The sequence below is a fragment of the Lampris incognitus genome, chromosome 8 (genome assembly GCF_029633865.1).
Source record: "Lampris incognitus isolate fLamInc1 chromosome 8, fLamInc1.hap2, whole genome shotgun sequence".
In the NCBI taxonomy this organism is placed as follows: domain Eukaryota; kingdom Metazoa; phylum Chordata; class Actinopteri; order Lampriformes; family Lampridae; genus Lampris; species Lampris incognitus.
The window spans coordinates 37,578,619-37,595,041 of NC_079218.1; the positions used below are offsets into that span (position 1 = coordinate 37,578,619).

The 16,423-nt window shown below is 40.7% G+C and overlaps 1 protein-coding gene across 1 annotated transcript in view; it reads right to left on the minus strand.

The window, feature by feature from the left end:
* Positions 1–2,005: 2,005 nt before the first annotated feature.
* slc22a21 (solute carrier family 22 member 21) overlaps positions 2,006–16,423 on the minus strand; it is a 76,271-nt gene continuing 61,853 nt past the window's right edge. The window contains exons 7-10 of the mRNA XM_056284295.1: positions 10,506–10,603; positions 5,742–5,956; positions 4,394–4,576; positions 2,006–2,145 (exon numbers count right to left, since the gene is read on the minus strand). Coding sequence (XP_056140270.1) covers positions 2,006–2,145; positions 4,394–4,576; positions 5,742–5,956; positions 10,506–10,603 — 636 coding nt within the window. The remainder of the gene's footprint in view (positions 2,146–4,393; positions 4,577–5,741; positions 5,957–10,505; positions 10,604–16,423) is intronic.

The window sequence follows — 16,423 nt, forward strand, 5'->3', positions numbered from 1 at the left end:
TCTCCGAAACACACGAAACTGCTAGATCAAATATGTGAATGGCGACTGCCGCGAGTAGCACCGACAAGGTACAACTTCACTTCCAGGTTGGTCAGCACTGTGGTCGAGATTAAAGATGTGCTGAAGGAGCTTTTTGAGTACATCATTGAGCACCATGATATGATATCGCACATCTGAACAGCTTCGACTTTAACTTTTTGCTGTCAACTTTTTGTGAGATTTTTGCTTATGCAGATGCACTGTTTGGGATTCTTCAATCCAAGGCATTAGATATGCAGTTCTGCCTGGCTAGAGTGGAAGAGTTCTGTGAAAATATCGAAAAGCAGAGAGACCATTTTGATGTAATTTATCACGGGACTGAGCATGACGTAGGTGAGCCACGAGGATGGAGAGGCCAGGGGTACGGGGACATTCGTTTAAAATACTGAAAACTGCACAGTGACATCCTCGACAACGTTCAGACCCAGATCACAAATAGATTTAAAGACCATGGGAAACTTGCTTTCCTTTCCCTTCTCAATCCACAGCAGTTCCCCGTATTCAAAGTCACATTTCCCAATGCTCTCTTCTCCAGACTGACAGAGAGTGACGGGACCCTGTTCGTCCTGCGCTGTCGGAAGACAGAACTCACAGTCATGTATTCTATGGCTGATTTTCAAGGAAAGAGCCCTGCAGACCTGCTCATGTTCCTCCAACAGAAGAAACTGCATGACACAATGCACCAACTCTATGCACTGACTTGTTTAGCTGTGACAGTCCCGGTTTCCATGGCATCTGTTGAAAGGACATTTTCAGCACTTAAAGTAATAAAAACGTATTCCAGGAATACAACGGGACAGACACGACTCACAGCATTGACCTCCATTGCCATTGAAAAGGAAATTCTGATGGATTTAAAAGCCACAGGAGTGCTCTATGACTGTGTGATCGACCATTTCATCCAGAAAGAAAGGAGAATGGATTTTTTCTTCAAATAGACAACACTGGTGAGTCAAATGTATTCTTTTGTACAGCTAATTGATTTGCTTAATGTGTGATTGTCTTTATGGCCAGTGGCCCGGCTGGGATGTGTTTGTTGAGTTTCTTGATAGCATATTTATATGCCCAGCCGGATTACTTCCAGTTAGGCTGTACATTACACCATGTCACCTCACGATGTCGCTGTTGTGAAAGTGAAAAGTGTCAAATAATTTGATGGTGATGATTCTGATGATAACCACTTTTGCGACTAAAACATTGTAGCATGGCAATATGACAGCTGTCTTTGGGTAATTATGAGGAGGTGACATCTCACCGAAGGCCTAGGCCTGAAATGTACGGTCCGCTACTGTTTTAGGGTAATAGACAAGGGAAGGACTTAGGGTTATTGTTGGCTGGATTTTACCACAGGAAGCCTTTTATGATGAGTTAATCAAAAGAGCACACTAAGTTCATTCAAAATCCTTCCCCTTTGATTGAACTACACTTTCTTGTACTCAGTGTATTGAAATCCCTCCCATCAGAAACCTATATGGGGCTAAAGCAGAATTCAAGATACAAAACTTAACATGTACATACAAACGATTTTTTTTCTTCTTTATTTCTTTTTTTCTATCGCTGTTATATTTAAAACAATACCGGTTGTTGATTAAGTTGAGTGTTACTCTCAGGAAGGGCTTCCCCAGGGAAAAGCCTAATGATGCCGTTTGGTGTTTTGTGTCCTCACCATAGGGACGATTAAGGCAACTAGTGCCTGAGACTTCACCAACAGAGGGTGCAACATCAAAAGCTTAAACTCAGTTTCATCTATTTGTGATGTTGGCGATGATAGTCACGGTTTAATTTGGAAAGGCTCTCTGGGATTTGAATGGCTCAAACACCACTGCACCACTATATCCAAAGGGGTCAGTAAGTTCAACGACAGCGATAAAAAAGACAATATTCAGAACAGTAGATTTAACAGCTTACAGGCAAATGCCCTTTGACCCTGGCTGTCTAGGTTACTCTGTGAGAGGGAAGGACAGCCTCACCCTGGAAAGCTCTGCATGTGAGCGATGGTGTCGGGAAGAGGCATTCCGTAGCTCTCGGGAAGCAGGAGGCTAAGCAACCCTGACAGGGCTGTAAGGCTTCCTATCAGGATGTAAGGCAGTGAGACGGAATAACTTCCTTTGGCGCCACATCAAAAGAGGACAGAACAAAAAACAAAAAACCAAAAAAAAAACATCCTGGGTTAGAATGGTGCCACGCTGTGAATTAAGAGCAATGACACAAAAGGTAGACAGCCAGGCCCTAAATAAACGAAAGAAAAACGTTAAACATGAATGGATGGATTAACAAACATGAAAATATGGAAGTTACATAAAAAAACGGATGTAAATTATTCTACATAACACTTATCAAGCCTTCTCTTAGACCCTGTTTCTGCGTTTAAGGTTTGATTTTAATTTTTCTTTTTTGGGGGGGGATGCTTACCTCCTTATTACAGTTGTGTGAAATAACAAATCTTTGCTTATAATATGTCTGCACTTTATAAAAAGAAAATGTCAACTTTTAGTTTCATTGACGTTCACTATTATTAATGAAAATTCCTGACAGTCCTAGGAAGGACTTTAATTAGCCATCGATAGTATATTTCTGTAAACACCTAAGATGTAAAAAATGAATTATAATTATTAAGATTCCTAAGTTGTGGGCTTTTTTAGGATTAAAACTAAACATGACAGAAAGTACAATTTGTTGGGAATTGGAGGGATTGGAACACAAAAAAAAGACTGTCAAGATTAAAAAAAGAAAAGCAGAGTGAGACTGGAAAAATAGAAAAACTAAGGTTTATTGATTCACTTCTAACCATGCTAACCAACTTTTTGACAAAGTAAATAATGTCAAACGTGATATTTGATATTCACATTCCAACATCTGCACGGGTCCTGAGTGTGTTTTGATGTGAGGGGATTAGCAGTTCATTCCCAGGGCAGCCCCCGCCTGGAGCCAGCGAGAGCCAAGTTTACAGTGACATGAGGTACAAGAGTGAACAAGTGGACTTGACTTGGATGTGGAAGTGTTGACTTGTATTGCATGTGTTCCTGTGAAACAAGAGGTCCTGACATCAACAATTTGTCGGGAATCAGCCAGATAATAATCTCAGTTGTATTGTCAAGTGTATGTGTTACCTTTTCCTTGCTTCATCCTCTAGCATCACTTTATTCATGACTGAGAGACCAAAAAAAGAAAGAAAAAAAAGATCACACTTTATGAGTAGTTCTAAATAATGATTCATAAATGAGTAATAGGACACATAAGCTCTTACAACGCAATTGTTAATATTAGCAGAAAGTTAGATATATCAATTGTCAATTGTATTATCAACTGTCTTATGAATGTTAATAATAGCATCACAAGAAAAGCGCAAAAAACTTTATTTACAAAATTAAACCAAGATTTAGACATTCAGTTTCTGAACCTGAAGGTTAGGTTCAGGTACAAAGTCCTAAATATTTAAGGTATTTTTGTCCAAGTCTAATCTGATAAGTGCTCTTAGGAAGATGTAAAATCCAATAAAAAAAAAAAAAGGAAGAAGGCACTTGATACATCGTTCCAAGCCACATTAATAAGATGGTTATTATATTTCTTAGCCATCTGCTAATGTTAACAAGTGTGATGTAAGATCTTATAAGTGCCCTACTACACAGCTACTCAGTTAAGTGTTACCCCCCCCCTAAAAAAAAAACAAAAAAACCATATTCTCAAAACCTTTAGTTTTTTCTGTGATTCGGTATATTCTCAATGACTGAAGGGCTTTAATAAGTTTTCTAGAGTCTCCCAGGCATGTGGATGTGTTGGAAAATGATGAGAAAACTGTAAAAGTAAAGGACGGAAAACGGTGATGACAGAAAAAGCAGAGGGGATTGATAGAAGTGGAGTCCTCAGCTATATGAATAGAAAAAGGAGAAATTGAGATTTAGCCACGAGGGGGCATGGAGTAATTTATTCATGAAATTCATCAATCTATCCATCCATTGTCTATAACAGAATAATTCAGTTCAGGCTCACCCTTGAACTGGATTTAGTGGCTATATTCATAACATATACCCACGAAAACAAGTTCAGGGACAAAGGCATAGGAGTATATTCTATCTCGCATTGCACAAAAAGAGTCACCCTGTCCGGGTTACTAATCCATCACAGTGCTCACGCACATCATTCACACACCATTCTTATCCATGGATACTTTACAGTTTCCAGTTCACCTGACATGCATGTTTTTGGACTGTAGGAAACCCACGTAAATATGAGAAGAACAATTAAACTTCACTGCAAAAGACTGTGGTCAAATCCAGGACCCTGTTGATGTGAGGCAACAATGCCAGTGCTATCTGCCAAAGCACCTTACCAACACTGAAAAACATTTACTTACGCAAGTAAATGAAGTATGGGGCAGAGATACTCCCTACCCGGGAGGCCATGGAACAGGCACCTACAGCCGTATTTCTCAACACAGTTGGGTAAAGCTCTGCTGAGTAGGCATAGATGATGGCGAAAGCTGTTGTCACCCCAAACTTCCCCAACATCTCTAGCGCTATGGCTAGGGGGTTCAGGTCTAGAAGGAACATAGTGTGAAAGAGTAGTTTTAATGCATGCACAATTTGAATATTGCACTGCTCCATGTATGGTCTGAATAGCATGGGTCTTCCATAAGGAGTTAGGGGCTATAATATATATTATAAAGCGTATCATTATGGAGCTGTCATTGATTGAGTGTTCATTATAATCAACTCCCTCCCCCTTCCTTGGATGAATATTGTTTAAAATGCCTCTGAGGTCAATATTATCGAGTTGTAACGAACTAAAATGTTATAGTTATCTATTATGGCTCAGAGTTTGAAGCAGTCATTTCAATACCCAGAAATAATAGGAAGAGCTCCTTAGCACACCCCTAGCTCATGGGGGCGGTAGTCGGCAAACAGTCTATTTGTGTGCCAAATATGAACCAGTGACTAGCATAGCCGGTTTAAAAGTTCATATTTACTGAAATAGGTGCTGCTTGGTGGGCCTGGTTTATTTTGAAATGAGGAGTGGACCCATTTGAAAAAGAAATGAGATGGAACCTAAGTAATCTCATTGGGAAAATAGTTAAACACAGGCTAACTTTTACTGAAGTTCCTAAAGGCATGAAGATTACTGTTTTAGTTTATCCTAGTGACATCTCTGGTGATTCTACATGGTAACTGCAATGGTGTTTGACTACTCCAACCTCTGAAGATCAATTCAAAATGAAAGGGTCATCAATACTTTTGTGTCAACACTTTCCTCAACGGCACCAAAAAATTAAAAAAATAGAAATTTAAATGTGAATTGAAGCTATTCATGTTGTATCGGCTGGTAAAAGTCTCCTATGAGCTTAGACTGCTATAGTTCAAGTTCAAGGTCTTGTAGTAGTTCTTGATCCACTCATCACTATCTGCTTTGTTCACTGTTTTGTTCACTTGGCTGTAACACAGAAGGAAAACACGTTTCACTAACACCATATAGTTTCCAGGGAAAGTCCAACCCAATATGTAAACATTAAAATGAGTAAAACAAAAACATTTTCAGCATTTTCTTGAATATGCAAGTGAAACCAACATCAAAAAGCACATTTTTTCAAGGTTCTGTAAGCCATTTGACCAAACATTCTTTCCTATATGAAGAGAAATGGGGAGAGTGACAGGACAATAGCAGCGACATGAAAATTACATTCAAGTGTGAACTGAAATTTATCCTACTTGGTGGTATGAGTTGTATGAAGAGGAGGACGACACCTCCCAGGAAGAGGGTTGAGAAGAGACACAGGCGTCGAGGGCAGCAGCGAAACATTAGCCACGACAAAGTGTAGGCTGGCATCTCTATGGCAGCCGACAAGAAACAGTTGAAGTAGGAGCTTCCGTGCAGATTGGAAGTGTTCAGAGAAAGGGCGAAGTAGGCAATAGACAGGACAATCCTGTGAAAATAATAATACAGCTATATGCAAACTTCATGCTATTTATTATAAGGTGTAGCTCAAAGAGTAGCACATGGTACACACAATGCCAAGAGCATGACCCTATCCCCCCCCAAAAAAAAACAAACTTTCATAATGTACTTAAAACTTTCCACTGAATGTCATGTGTCATTTGTAGATAAACAGGATAGAAATATGGAATTGAAAGCTGCAAACTAATGCAGCAATTGAAAAAAAAACTGTTGATCCTTATCCAAGCTGCCAGGAGGAAAAAAAAAAAAAAAAACAGTAATTCAGAAGAAATTTTGCTGAAGAGGTAAAAAATGGAAATTAAAACTAATTTTAGATGAAAGCGGGAGAATGTTTAAATGCCTTTTTGTTGATCGAGTTGTGAGGATATAATTTTCTTTTAATTTTTTCTACATTTTTCATAATTTTACTCGAGCAGCAAGTGATCAGTCACACATACAACAGATTCTGAGATTTGCAGTACAGAGTTGAGATTTGCAGTACACAGTTGCTCCAAATCTGAAGTTTAGGATAGACTATATATCCATCCATCCATTATCCAAACCGCTTGTCCTGCTCTGCTGTCAGGGTCGCGGGGATGCTGGGAGCCTATCCCAGCAGTCTTTGGGCGGCAGCAGGGAGACACCCTGGACAGGCCGCCAGGCCATCACAGGGCCTACATATACACTCACTGGCCACTTTATTAGGTACACCTTGCTAGTACCGGGTTGGACCCCCTTTTGCCTTCAGAACTGCCTTAATCCTTCGTGGCATAGATTCAACAAGGTACTGGAAACATTCCTCGGAGAGTTTGGTCCATATTGACATGATAGCATCACGCAGTTGCTGCAGATTTGTCGGCTGCACATCCATGATGCGAATCTCCCGGTCCACCACATCCCAAAGGTGCTCTATTGGATTGAGATCTGGTGACTGTGGAGGCCATTTGAGTACAGTGAACTCATTGTCATGTTCAAGAAACCAGTCTGAGATGATTCGAGCTTTATGACATGGCGCGTCATCCTGCTGGAAGTAGCCATCAGAAGATGGGAACACTGTGGTCATAAAGGGATGGACATGGTCAGCAACAATACTCAGGTAGGCTGTGGCGTTGACACGATGCTCAATTGGTACTAAGGGGCCCAAAGTGTGCCAAGAAAATATCCCCCACACCATTACACCACCACCACCAGCCTGAACCGTTGATACAAGGCAGGATAGATCCATGCTTTCATGTTGTTGACGCCAAATTCTGACCCTACCATCTGAATGTCGCAGCAGAAATCGAGACTCATCAGACCAGGCAACGTTTTTCCAATCTTCTATTGTCCAATTTTGGTGAGCCTGTGCGAATTGTAGCCTCAGTTTCCTGTTCTTAGCTGACAGGAGTGGCACCCGGTGTGGTCTTCTGCTGCTGTAGCCCATCTGCCTCAAGGTTCGACGTGTTGTGCGTTCAGAGATGCTCTTCTGCATACCTCGGTTGTAATGAGTGGTTATTTGATTTACTGTTGCCTTTCTATCAGCTCGAACCAGTCTGGCCATTCTCCTCTGACCTCTGGCATCAACAAGGCATTTTCGCCCACAGAACTGCTGCTCACTGGATATTTTCTCTTTTTTGGACCATTCTCTGTAAACCCTAGAGATGGTTGTGCGTGAAAATCCCAGTAGATCAGCAGTTTCTGAAATACTCAGACCAGCCCGTCTGGCACCAACAACCATGCCACGTTCAAAGTCACTTAAATCACCTTTCTTCCCCATTCTGATGCTCGGTTTGAACTGCAGCAGATCGTCTTGACCATGTCTACATGCCTAAATGCATTGAGTTGCTGCCATGTGATTGGCTGATTAGAAATTTGCGTTAACGAGCAGTTGGACGGGTGTGCCTAATAAAGTGGCCAGTGAGTGTATATATATATATATACATATAATATATATACTATATATATATATACACGTGTGTGTGTGTGTGTGTGTGTGTGTGTGTGTATGTATGTATGTATGTATGTGTGTGTGTGTATGTATGTGTGTGTGTGTGTGTGTGTGTATATATACATATATATGCACACACACACACACACACACACGTGTGTGTATATGTGTGTGTGTATGTATATATATATATATATATGATATATACACTACCGTTCAAAAGTTTGGGATCACCCAAACAATTTTGTGTTTTCCATGAAAAGTCACACTTATTCACCACCATATGTTGTGAAATGAATAGAAAATAGAGTCAAGACATTGACAAGGTTAGAAATAATGATTTGTATTTGAAATAAGATTTTTTTTACATCAAACTTTGCTTTCGTCAAAGAATCCTCCATTTGCAGCAATTACAGCATTGCAGACCTTTGGCATTCTAGCTGTTAATTTGTTGAGGTAATCTGGAGAAATTGCACCCCACGCTTCCAGAAGCAGCTCCCACAAGTTGGATTGGTTGGATGGGCACTTCTTTGAGCAGATTGAGTTTCTGGAGCATCACATTTGTGGGGTCAATTAAACGCTCAAAATGGCCAGAAAAAGAGAACTTTCATCTGAAACTCGACAGTCTATTCTTGTTCTTAGAAATGAAGGCTATTCCATGCGAGAAATTGCTGAAATTGAAGATTTCCTACACCGGTGTGTACTACTCCCTTCAGAGGACAGCACAAACAGGCTCTAACCAGAGTAGAAAAAGAAGTGGGAGGCCGCGTTGCACAACTGAGCAAGAAGATAAGTACATTAGAGTCTCTAGTTTGAGAAACAGACGCCTCACAGGTCCCCAACTGGCATCTTCATTAAATAGTACCTGTTAGAGCCTGTTTGTGCTGTCCTCTGAAGGGAGTAGTACACACCGGTGTAGGAAATCTTCAATTTCTTAGCAATTTCTCGCATGGAATAGCCTTCATTTCTAAGAACAAGAATAGACTGTCGAGTTTCAGATGAAAGTTCTCTTTTTCTGGCCATTTTGAGCGTTTAATTGACCCCACAAATGTGATGCTCCAGAAACTCAATCTGCTCAAAGAAGTGCCCATCCAACCAATCCAACTTGTGGGAGCTGCTTCTGGAAGCGTGGGGTGCAATTTCTCCAGATTACCTCAACAAATTAACAGCTAGAATGCCAAAGGTCTGCAATGCTGTAATTGCTGCAAATGGAGGATTCTTTAACGAAAGCAAAGTTTGATGTAAAAAAAATCTTATTTCAAATAAAAATCATTATTTCTAACCTTGTCAATGTCTTGACTCTATTTTCTATTCATTTCACAACATATGGTGGTGAATAAGTGTGACTTTTCATGGAAAACACGAAATTGTTTGGGTGATCCCAAACTTTTGAACGGTAGTGTATATATATATATATATGTGTGTGTGTGTGTGTGTGTATATATCCTGGTGTAGTGTCAAGAACAACGACTGAAATACTCAAATATCTCACTCAACTTCAGCTACATTCCATAAAGACTTTTACTACCTTCATGTCATTATATACGTACATATTTTATCCTAATGTCTTGATGCATTCTCAATAATCCAGGTAAGGAAATCACAGAAAGTTGAATCAGTTCATCTGGATACAATGTTTAGTCAGAGAAACATTTCATCATTCATCTAAGTGTCCAAAGGAATTGAATCAAGTGCAACTGGACTTGGTTATGACCTGGATGAATGAGAACATTGACAGTCATCTAAGTGTCTTCTTCAGTCTAAACTGACTGCAGGTATCCCCACCCTTATAAACAATACAGTTGTATAACAACCAAAACCAACAAATCGATTTCTAATGCAAACTGCCGTGACCATTACTGAAACCAGCAATCAGTTTCATATGCAAATTGCCGTGACCATTAACTAGAGTTACAATGGCCATGTGTACTACTCACAGAAGATTGGGGGAATAGTTGCAATCACAGCATTGTAAGATGGTAACAGATGTACTCTTAGGCCCCCCTCTCGGTTCTGGGATGGTCCTTCCCTCTTCACATAGATGGCCTCTTAGACTCCCCGTTCAAACCAGTGTTCCTCCCTATCAAGGATGTGCACATCCTCATCCTTGAAAGAGTGGCCACTGGCCACTCTTGAAACTTAAGAGGTCACTTAGATGAGCAATGAAATGTTTCTTCCAATAAACCTCGTGTCCAGATGAACTGATTCAACCTTCTGTGGTATTTTGTTCTAGTTAGTGTGAAAAATCTTTCATTTTGGAACTGAAACATGAAAAAGTAAGTGAAAACTGCACAAGATTTCAGACTTAAAACTGTCAGCAGAAGGGGAGCATTGGCGTACTGTGATGTTACTGTATATATAAAACTCAATTTTGACCTGAGAGGCCTCAAAGCCTTGAATAGTTAATAGTTTGTTTTTAGTAACACTGGCTAGCATGGGGCTGGGATGATGCAGGTGGAGTTTGGAATTAGGTTATGTGGATGTGTGTGTATGTCCATTCAAATGCATGTGTATCTGCATATGTGTGTATGTTATTGCCTGCAAGCATGTGTTTGTGTGGGTGGGGTCACTGTGCAAGATGTGAAGGTTAGAAAAGACAGCGGGGACTCACCAAACGAGCCACAGCGTGACAGAGACCCAGCGGATGTTTCTAGAATGAAGTAGATCACAGATGTTGTGCTGCTCTCTCTTCGTAGGCTTAAGTTCTTTCTGTGGTACAGCAGACAGGTGTCACAACAAACACAGGGACAATACTCAAGTCAGTGCAAGCAGATATTTCAACCTAAAATCACCTCATTAGACTGAAGCCTGTGAGCCCATGGCAAAGGCAGAGCTTTTCAGAGTGGTGATTCCCAAAGACAAATTGAGTGCCCATTACACATATGACTTGCATAAATACACGTACAAATGTACCATGTCTGTCAGTGTGTATTTTGCATTCTGCAAATTATGGCTCTGCACAGATGTTGCCAGGACCAATTTCCAGAGTTGTGACCAAGTCACTGTTATGCAAGTCATAAGTAAGTCTCAAGTCTTAACCTTCAAGTCTCAAGTCAAGTCCCAAGTCATGAAGGGCAAGTCTCAAGTCAAGTCCCAAGTCACCGAGCTCAGGTCAAGTCAAGTCACAAGTCCCTAATTTCAGGTGTCAAGTCATCAAGTCTCAAATGTAGGGTGGTTTATACCAATTTAACAATTTTTTTTAAAATTCAGGTAATATTAAATTGTTTCATTACAATAGTACATAAATAAACCACAGATAATGTTAGAAATAATTGTTATTTTATTGTGTTCAAATTTGGACAACAGTTGGATTTTGTTTTACATTTAAGAAATAATAAAAGGCACACTAAATCACAAATGAGCGCACAACTCTTAATAAATTCCAATACAATACAAACACTCTCTCTGCTTGTCTAGTTCGACCTACAATCATTGCACTTGCAAAATATCAAGTTGGCTAGGACTTTATCGCTCATTTCAGCGCGATGAGGCCGCATTATTATCCCCCCATGGCTGAACACGCTCCACGGGAGCACTTGATGCTGGACAGCCAAGACTCTCACTGCCACATGGAAAAGTGAAGGAAGAGTCTTCCTGTTCAGAGCCCAGAACAAGACACTCTGTCCTTCACATTGGTCAAGGTAGTGGCTAAGCTGACATGCAGGACTTCCACTAACTGCTTTCCTGGTTTTCTTTCGATATGCTGAAAAAAGCCCTGCTTCTTTCAAAACAACATCTTCCTCAGTGGTGGTTGGGGTGGCAGGAGGTTGTTCAGCATCTGAAGTGTCTTCCAGAATCAAATCTGACAAAAGCAAGTAAAAATTAAAAAATTAAAAAGACAGAGACAAAAGGTTAGCATAAATAAAATAATTAAGTATTAGCCTATTATTGTTATTAAAATATATAGGTGTCTATTTGGAAGATACAGATGGCAAGGTAAGTGATTAGGTAGTGTAATAAATCAAACCATTATTATTTTTTCCCACGGGGCTTCGGACAGGTAAGTTCTAGGATTTGCTTTGATTTCTCTACATGTATGACAGGTAAGTATGGGAGTTGGGCTTATCAGGAATAGGCATTTCTTAGTGTATTAAAACTCTTCATTCTGCTACAGAAGAACTCGACTAATTCTGTCAATAAATACATAAATGAATGAATAAAATCAGATAAAATGTTTATGTTGAAATTAAGACCTCATTAATTCAAATTTAAGACAATTCAATGACAAAGTACACTATCAATTTTAATAAGAAACAAGGATAAAAATCGACTTACTTTTACCATTTCGACCACCTGCTCTTTAACCTCATCACCAACTAGGACATCATGGTCGAGCCACATCATGGCAAAAGAGGGATCCAGCACCGCTGCTTTGAGATATACTGTGTCCGATAAGGGTGCAGTTGCTCCATCTCTGGATTCCCTTGCCATCTTCACGTTCACAAATATTCCAAGGAATCTTCTGTTTAGTGATCCTTGGAGGCTGTGGATCAGGTTGCCAAGAAAGCGCACTTGTGTCTTCAGTTTCTCCAAGTGATGGTTTAGAGAAAGAACATAAGGGAGGACTGTGCTGATCGTTACTACCTTCTCTCCTTGGGTTAGATCTGCTGCCTCTGCAAAAGGCTGCAGAACATTCAGTTGGCTCCACTCTCTAGATGAAAATCTAACCTGCTTGTGGCCTGCAACTTCAAGTACCTTACACAGTTGTGGGTAGTCACAGTCTATCACTGATTTCACCTGCCTAAACGTTGAATTCCAACGTGTATTTACAGAAGCAGGGATTCCACGCTGTCCAAACGCATTCTCAAATGCTTCTTTAAAAGTTGTGCTGGTGTGAAGCAACGAGCTCAGCCTCGATGCCTTTGCAAGAGCTGAATTGATTACTTTAGTATCTTTTAAGCCATCTCCCACCACTAGTTGTAGGGTGTGGGCAAAATACTGCAAACGCTGTTGACCATTTTTACCCAGAGTGTCGTTGAGGGTTTCCTGTTCTTCTACTGAGAGGTCCTTCCATAATTCTGCATCATCAACGTCATCTTCATAATCCGTGTCTTCATGTTCTTTTGGAAAACACACTGTGAAAAGCCTTTTTCATATTAGCGGCATTATCACAAAGGATGTAACCTAGCTTACTTTTAATGCCATATTCGTCACAGACTGCGTCAAACTCCTCGAATATCCTCCCCCCTGTGTGTGCTCCTCTAAAACGGTTGCATGCCAGCAAATTGGACCTCAGTTGAAGGGCCTCAAGTCTCCATTTCCATCCAATGGACGGTAACCCCCAGGACTCCTCTCATCTTGCGATCGGACCATATGTCCACTGTGATGGAGACATGATCTGCTTGTGCTAACTGATTTTTCAGTTTTGTCTGTCTTTCAGCAACCAGGCTGTCAATCTTCGAATTCATGGTTCTGCGACACACTGGAGCATACTTGCTGTCCACCACCGACAAAAAGTGATGGAAGCTTTTATTTTCAACAATGGACAACAGCATGTTGCAATTGATGATGAGGTCTGACATTATGGCATTAGTGATTGCCTTTTGCTGTGGGTGATTTGTGTTATATAATTTCACTGACTGCGACTCTATGAATGTGAGATGTGTGGCTGCTGTGGGTCGCTGCAGATCTCTTTACTCTTTTGGTACTCATCAAATCTATTAAATAAGATACAAAAGATGTTAGCACATTTGTGTTAAATAATAGGACAAGTATTACCAATTTCACAATAATTTACATTGGAATTGCAAATATGAGCTTTAATATTTTTTATTTATTTGTTTATTTGACAGGGACAATGCACAGTAAATATATTGCACCAGAATTAGCTATAGGCTAATTTGCATCTGTAGTCCCTCGGCAGGAGTCGTCGGTAGCACATAATTCGGAGCATCAAGTCTAAATGCTCAATTAAAAACAGTGTAAACATAATCACGATTGAATACCACTAGTTCAGTGCCCGTTCGGAATGGGCGGATTTTCTTGAGAACCACATTATATTACCCATATTTAAAACTATATTATATTATATTATAGTATGATACGTGAAACCATGCACTGAAACAGTGTTTGATTAGCTAATTATCAGGGGGCAACAGGGGGTATGCTAATTCATTCCGGTGACTGCTACATCGCCCAGACATCGTTTGCCCACTGGGCCAACATAATTGAATATTCGCTGTTAGGTGTTCTGAAACAGGACAGTATGTTCAATTTTATTTTTGAGATGAGATTGGGATGATGTTTGGGCGATATAGCCTGGCGTATTCCAAATGGGCAGGTTGCGTCTGTGTGTGTGTCTGACCACTCACACGCTACTGTACCTGTAGGCTAGCAAACAAACTTACTTCTCTTTGTGGTTTTTCAGATGACGCACAAAGTTTGACGTTGTTGAAATCCCATCTGATAATTTTGCTGCACATGTTTTACAAACAGCAGTCCTTTTTTTCCCAACAACTTTGAAGTTCTTATAGCCGTAAATAATTATTTTTGGAATCGTTCCAGCAGCTGCACTTGCCATGATTGCAAACTCTCCGCGCTCATGTTGAGTAGAGCTGACGTTAGTTTTTGAGTAGCATGATGGTACCTCCAATTAGATTTGAGTATTTTTGTTTTCCCGCCCATCTAAACGTTTGATTGGCCCTACGCGATGCGTGTGCGTAGGTAATTGTGTGTGCGATAGAAATGAAGAATGATGACAAAATAAAATACGAGAGAGGTGCATCCCGCATAAACATTGAGAAAACACTCAAACAATTCTCTTGAGTCATCCAGCTCAAGTCCAAGTCCAAGTCATAGATGTCAAGTCTCAAGTAATTTTCATTTTGGCAAGTCAAGTCGCAAGTCATCAAATTTGTGACTTGAGTCGCACTCGAGTCCAAGTCATGTGACTCGAGTCTACAACTCTGCCAATTTCTTTATATTTTGGGTTGTGGCAAATTAAATAAATTGACTAGTTGCAAATTAGTGAGTGACATAGTGATCAACTCATCAGCACTCAGCAACTACCACATTGCACTACACCCTAATACAGGGGTCGGGAACCTTTTTGACTGGGAGAGCCATAAAAGCCAAATATTTCTAAATATATTTCATTGAGAGCCATATAGTATTTTTAACGTATAATAAATTAAATATGTCTTACTTTTAATGCGACTTCTGGTGCTGCATGGTTTTGCTGATGGCCTTGTAGTCTGGTTCATACGTGGTGAGGTTGAGCTTCATGCAGGCGTTGAGGCTTCCATCAGTTAAACGTGAGCGTAGGTTGGTCTTAATGTTCCTCATATGCGAGAAAGACTGTTCACATGCATATGTAGAGCCAAACATGGTCAATACGGCAATACTCACACGCTGCATTGTGTGGTATGTCACAGGAAGCTCGTTCCAAGTTTTAAGAATCAGCTGGTCTTCAGGTTGAAGATTTTTAATTTCTGTCCACTTGTGTTCCCTCGCCAGCTCTGCTCGCAGTCGCGCAAGACTTTCCAACTCTCCATTAAGTGACTTGAACTTACTCATCCACATGTCTGATGCCTTCAGGTCAGCAACTTCCAGCTCAAAGTCTCCGATAGAGACCCCGGGGATGCATGTCAGGTCGATTTTGTCCACTGCACACTCATGTGGATGAGTGATGAACTTGAAAAGACCAGTGCGCGCACGAAATTCTCCAAAACGTGCTTTGAATGACTGCAGGAGATTGAATGTAAAGCCAGCTAGCTGCTGGAGATCCAGATGTTGAGTGGAGTCACTTGCTAAGCATGCATCTCTAAATTGTTGCAGTCTTTCAAAGTGCAGAAGACGACCTGTTTCAATGTCCCTGAGAAAGACTTCCAGCTTGCTTTCAAATGCAAACACTGCTTGTTGAAGGGATGAGATTGTATTTCCAATACCTTGCATTTTCACATTGAGCTGGTTCAGATGGCCAGTTATGTCCACGAGATAGTGAAACTGCAGGAGCCAGTCAGTGTTGTCTAGCTCAGGATGCTTGACGCCTTTCATTTCAAGAAAAGTCCGGATTTCACTCAGGCAAGCTGCAAAACGGCTGAGCACCTTCCCCCTTGACAGCCAACGCACGTTGCTGTGTAAAAGCAGACCGGGATAATGATTCCCAACTTCTTCTAACAGAGCTTTAAACTGGCGATCATTTAAAGCTCGGGCAACAATAAAGTTGACCACTCGAATGACCAGAGACATCACCTCGCCAAGCTCCTGGCCACACGTCTGAGCGCAAAGCGCCTCCTGGTGCAGGATGCAATGAAAACTTAGGATGGCTCTCTTTTCATGTTCACGGAGAAGCGCTACAAATCCTTTGTTCTTCCCCAACATACAGGGTGCACCATCAGTACAGACAGAAATAAGTTTATCCATCGGTAGTTTTTTTTCTTTAGCAAACTCCATGAAAGACGTGAATAAATCCTCTCCTCTTGTTGTCCCTTTAATTGGCAAAACAGCCAAGCTTTCCTCACGCAGTGTGTCACCTGCAGCATACCTGGCAATGATACTGCACTGAGATAGATGGCTAACGTCTGTTGA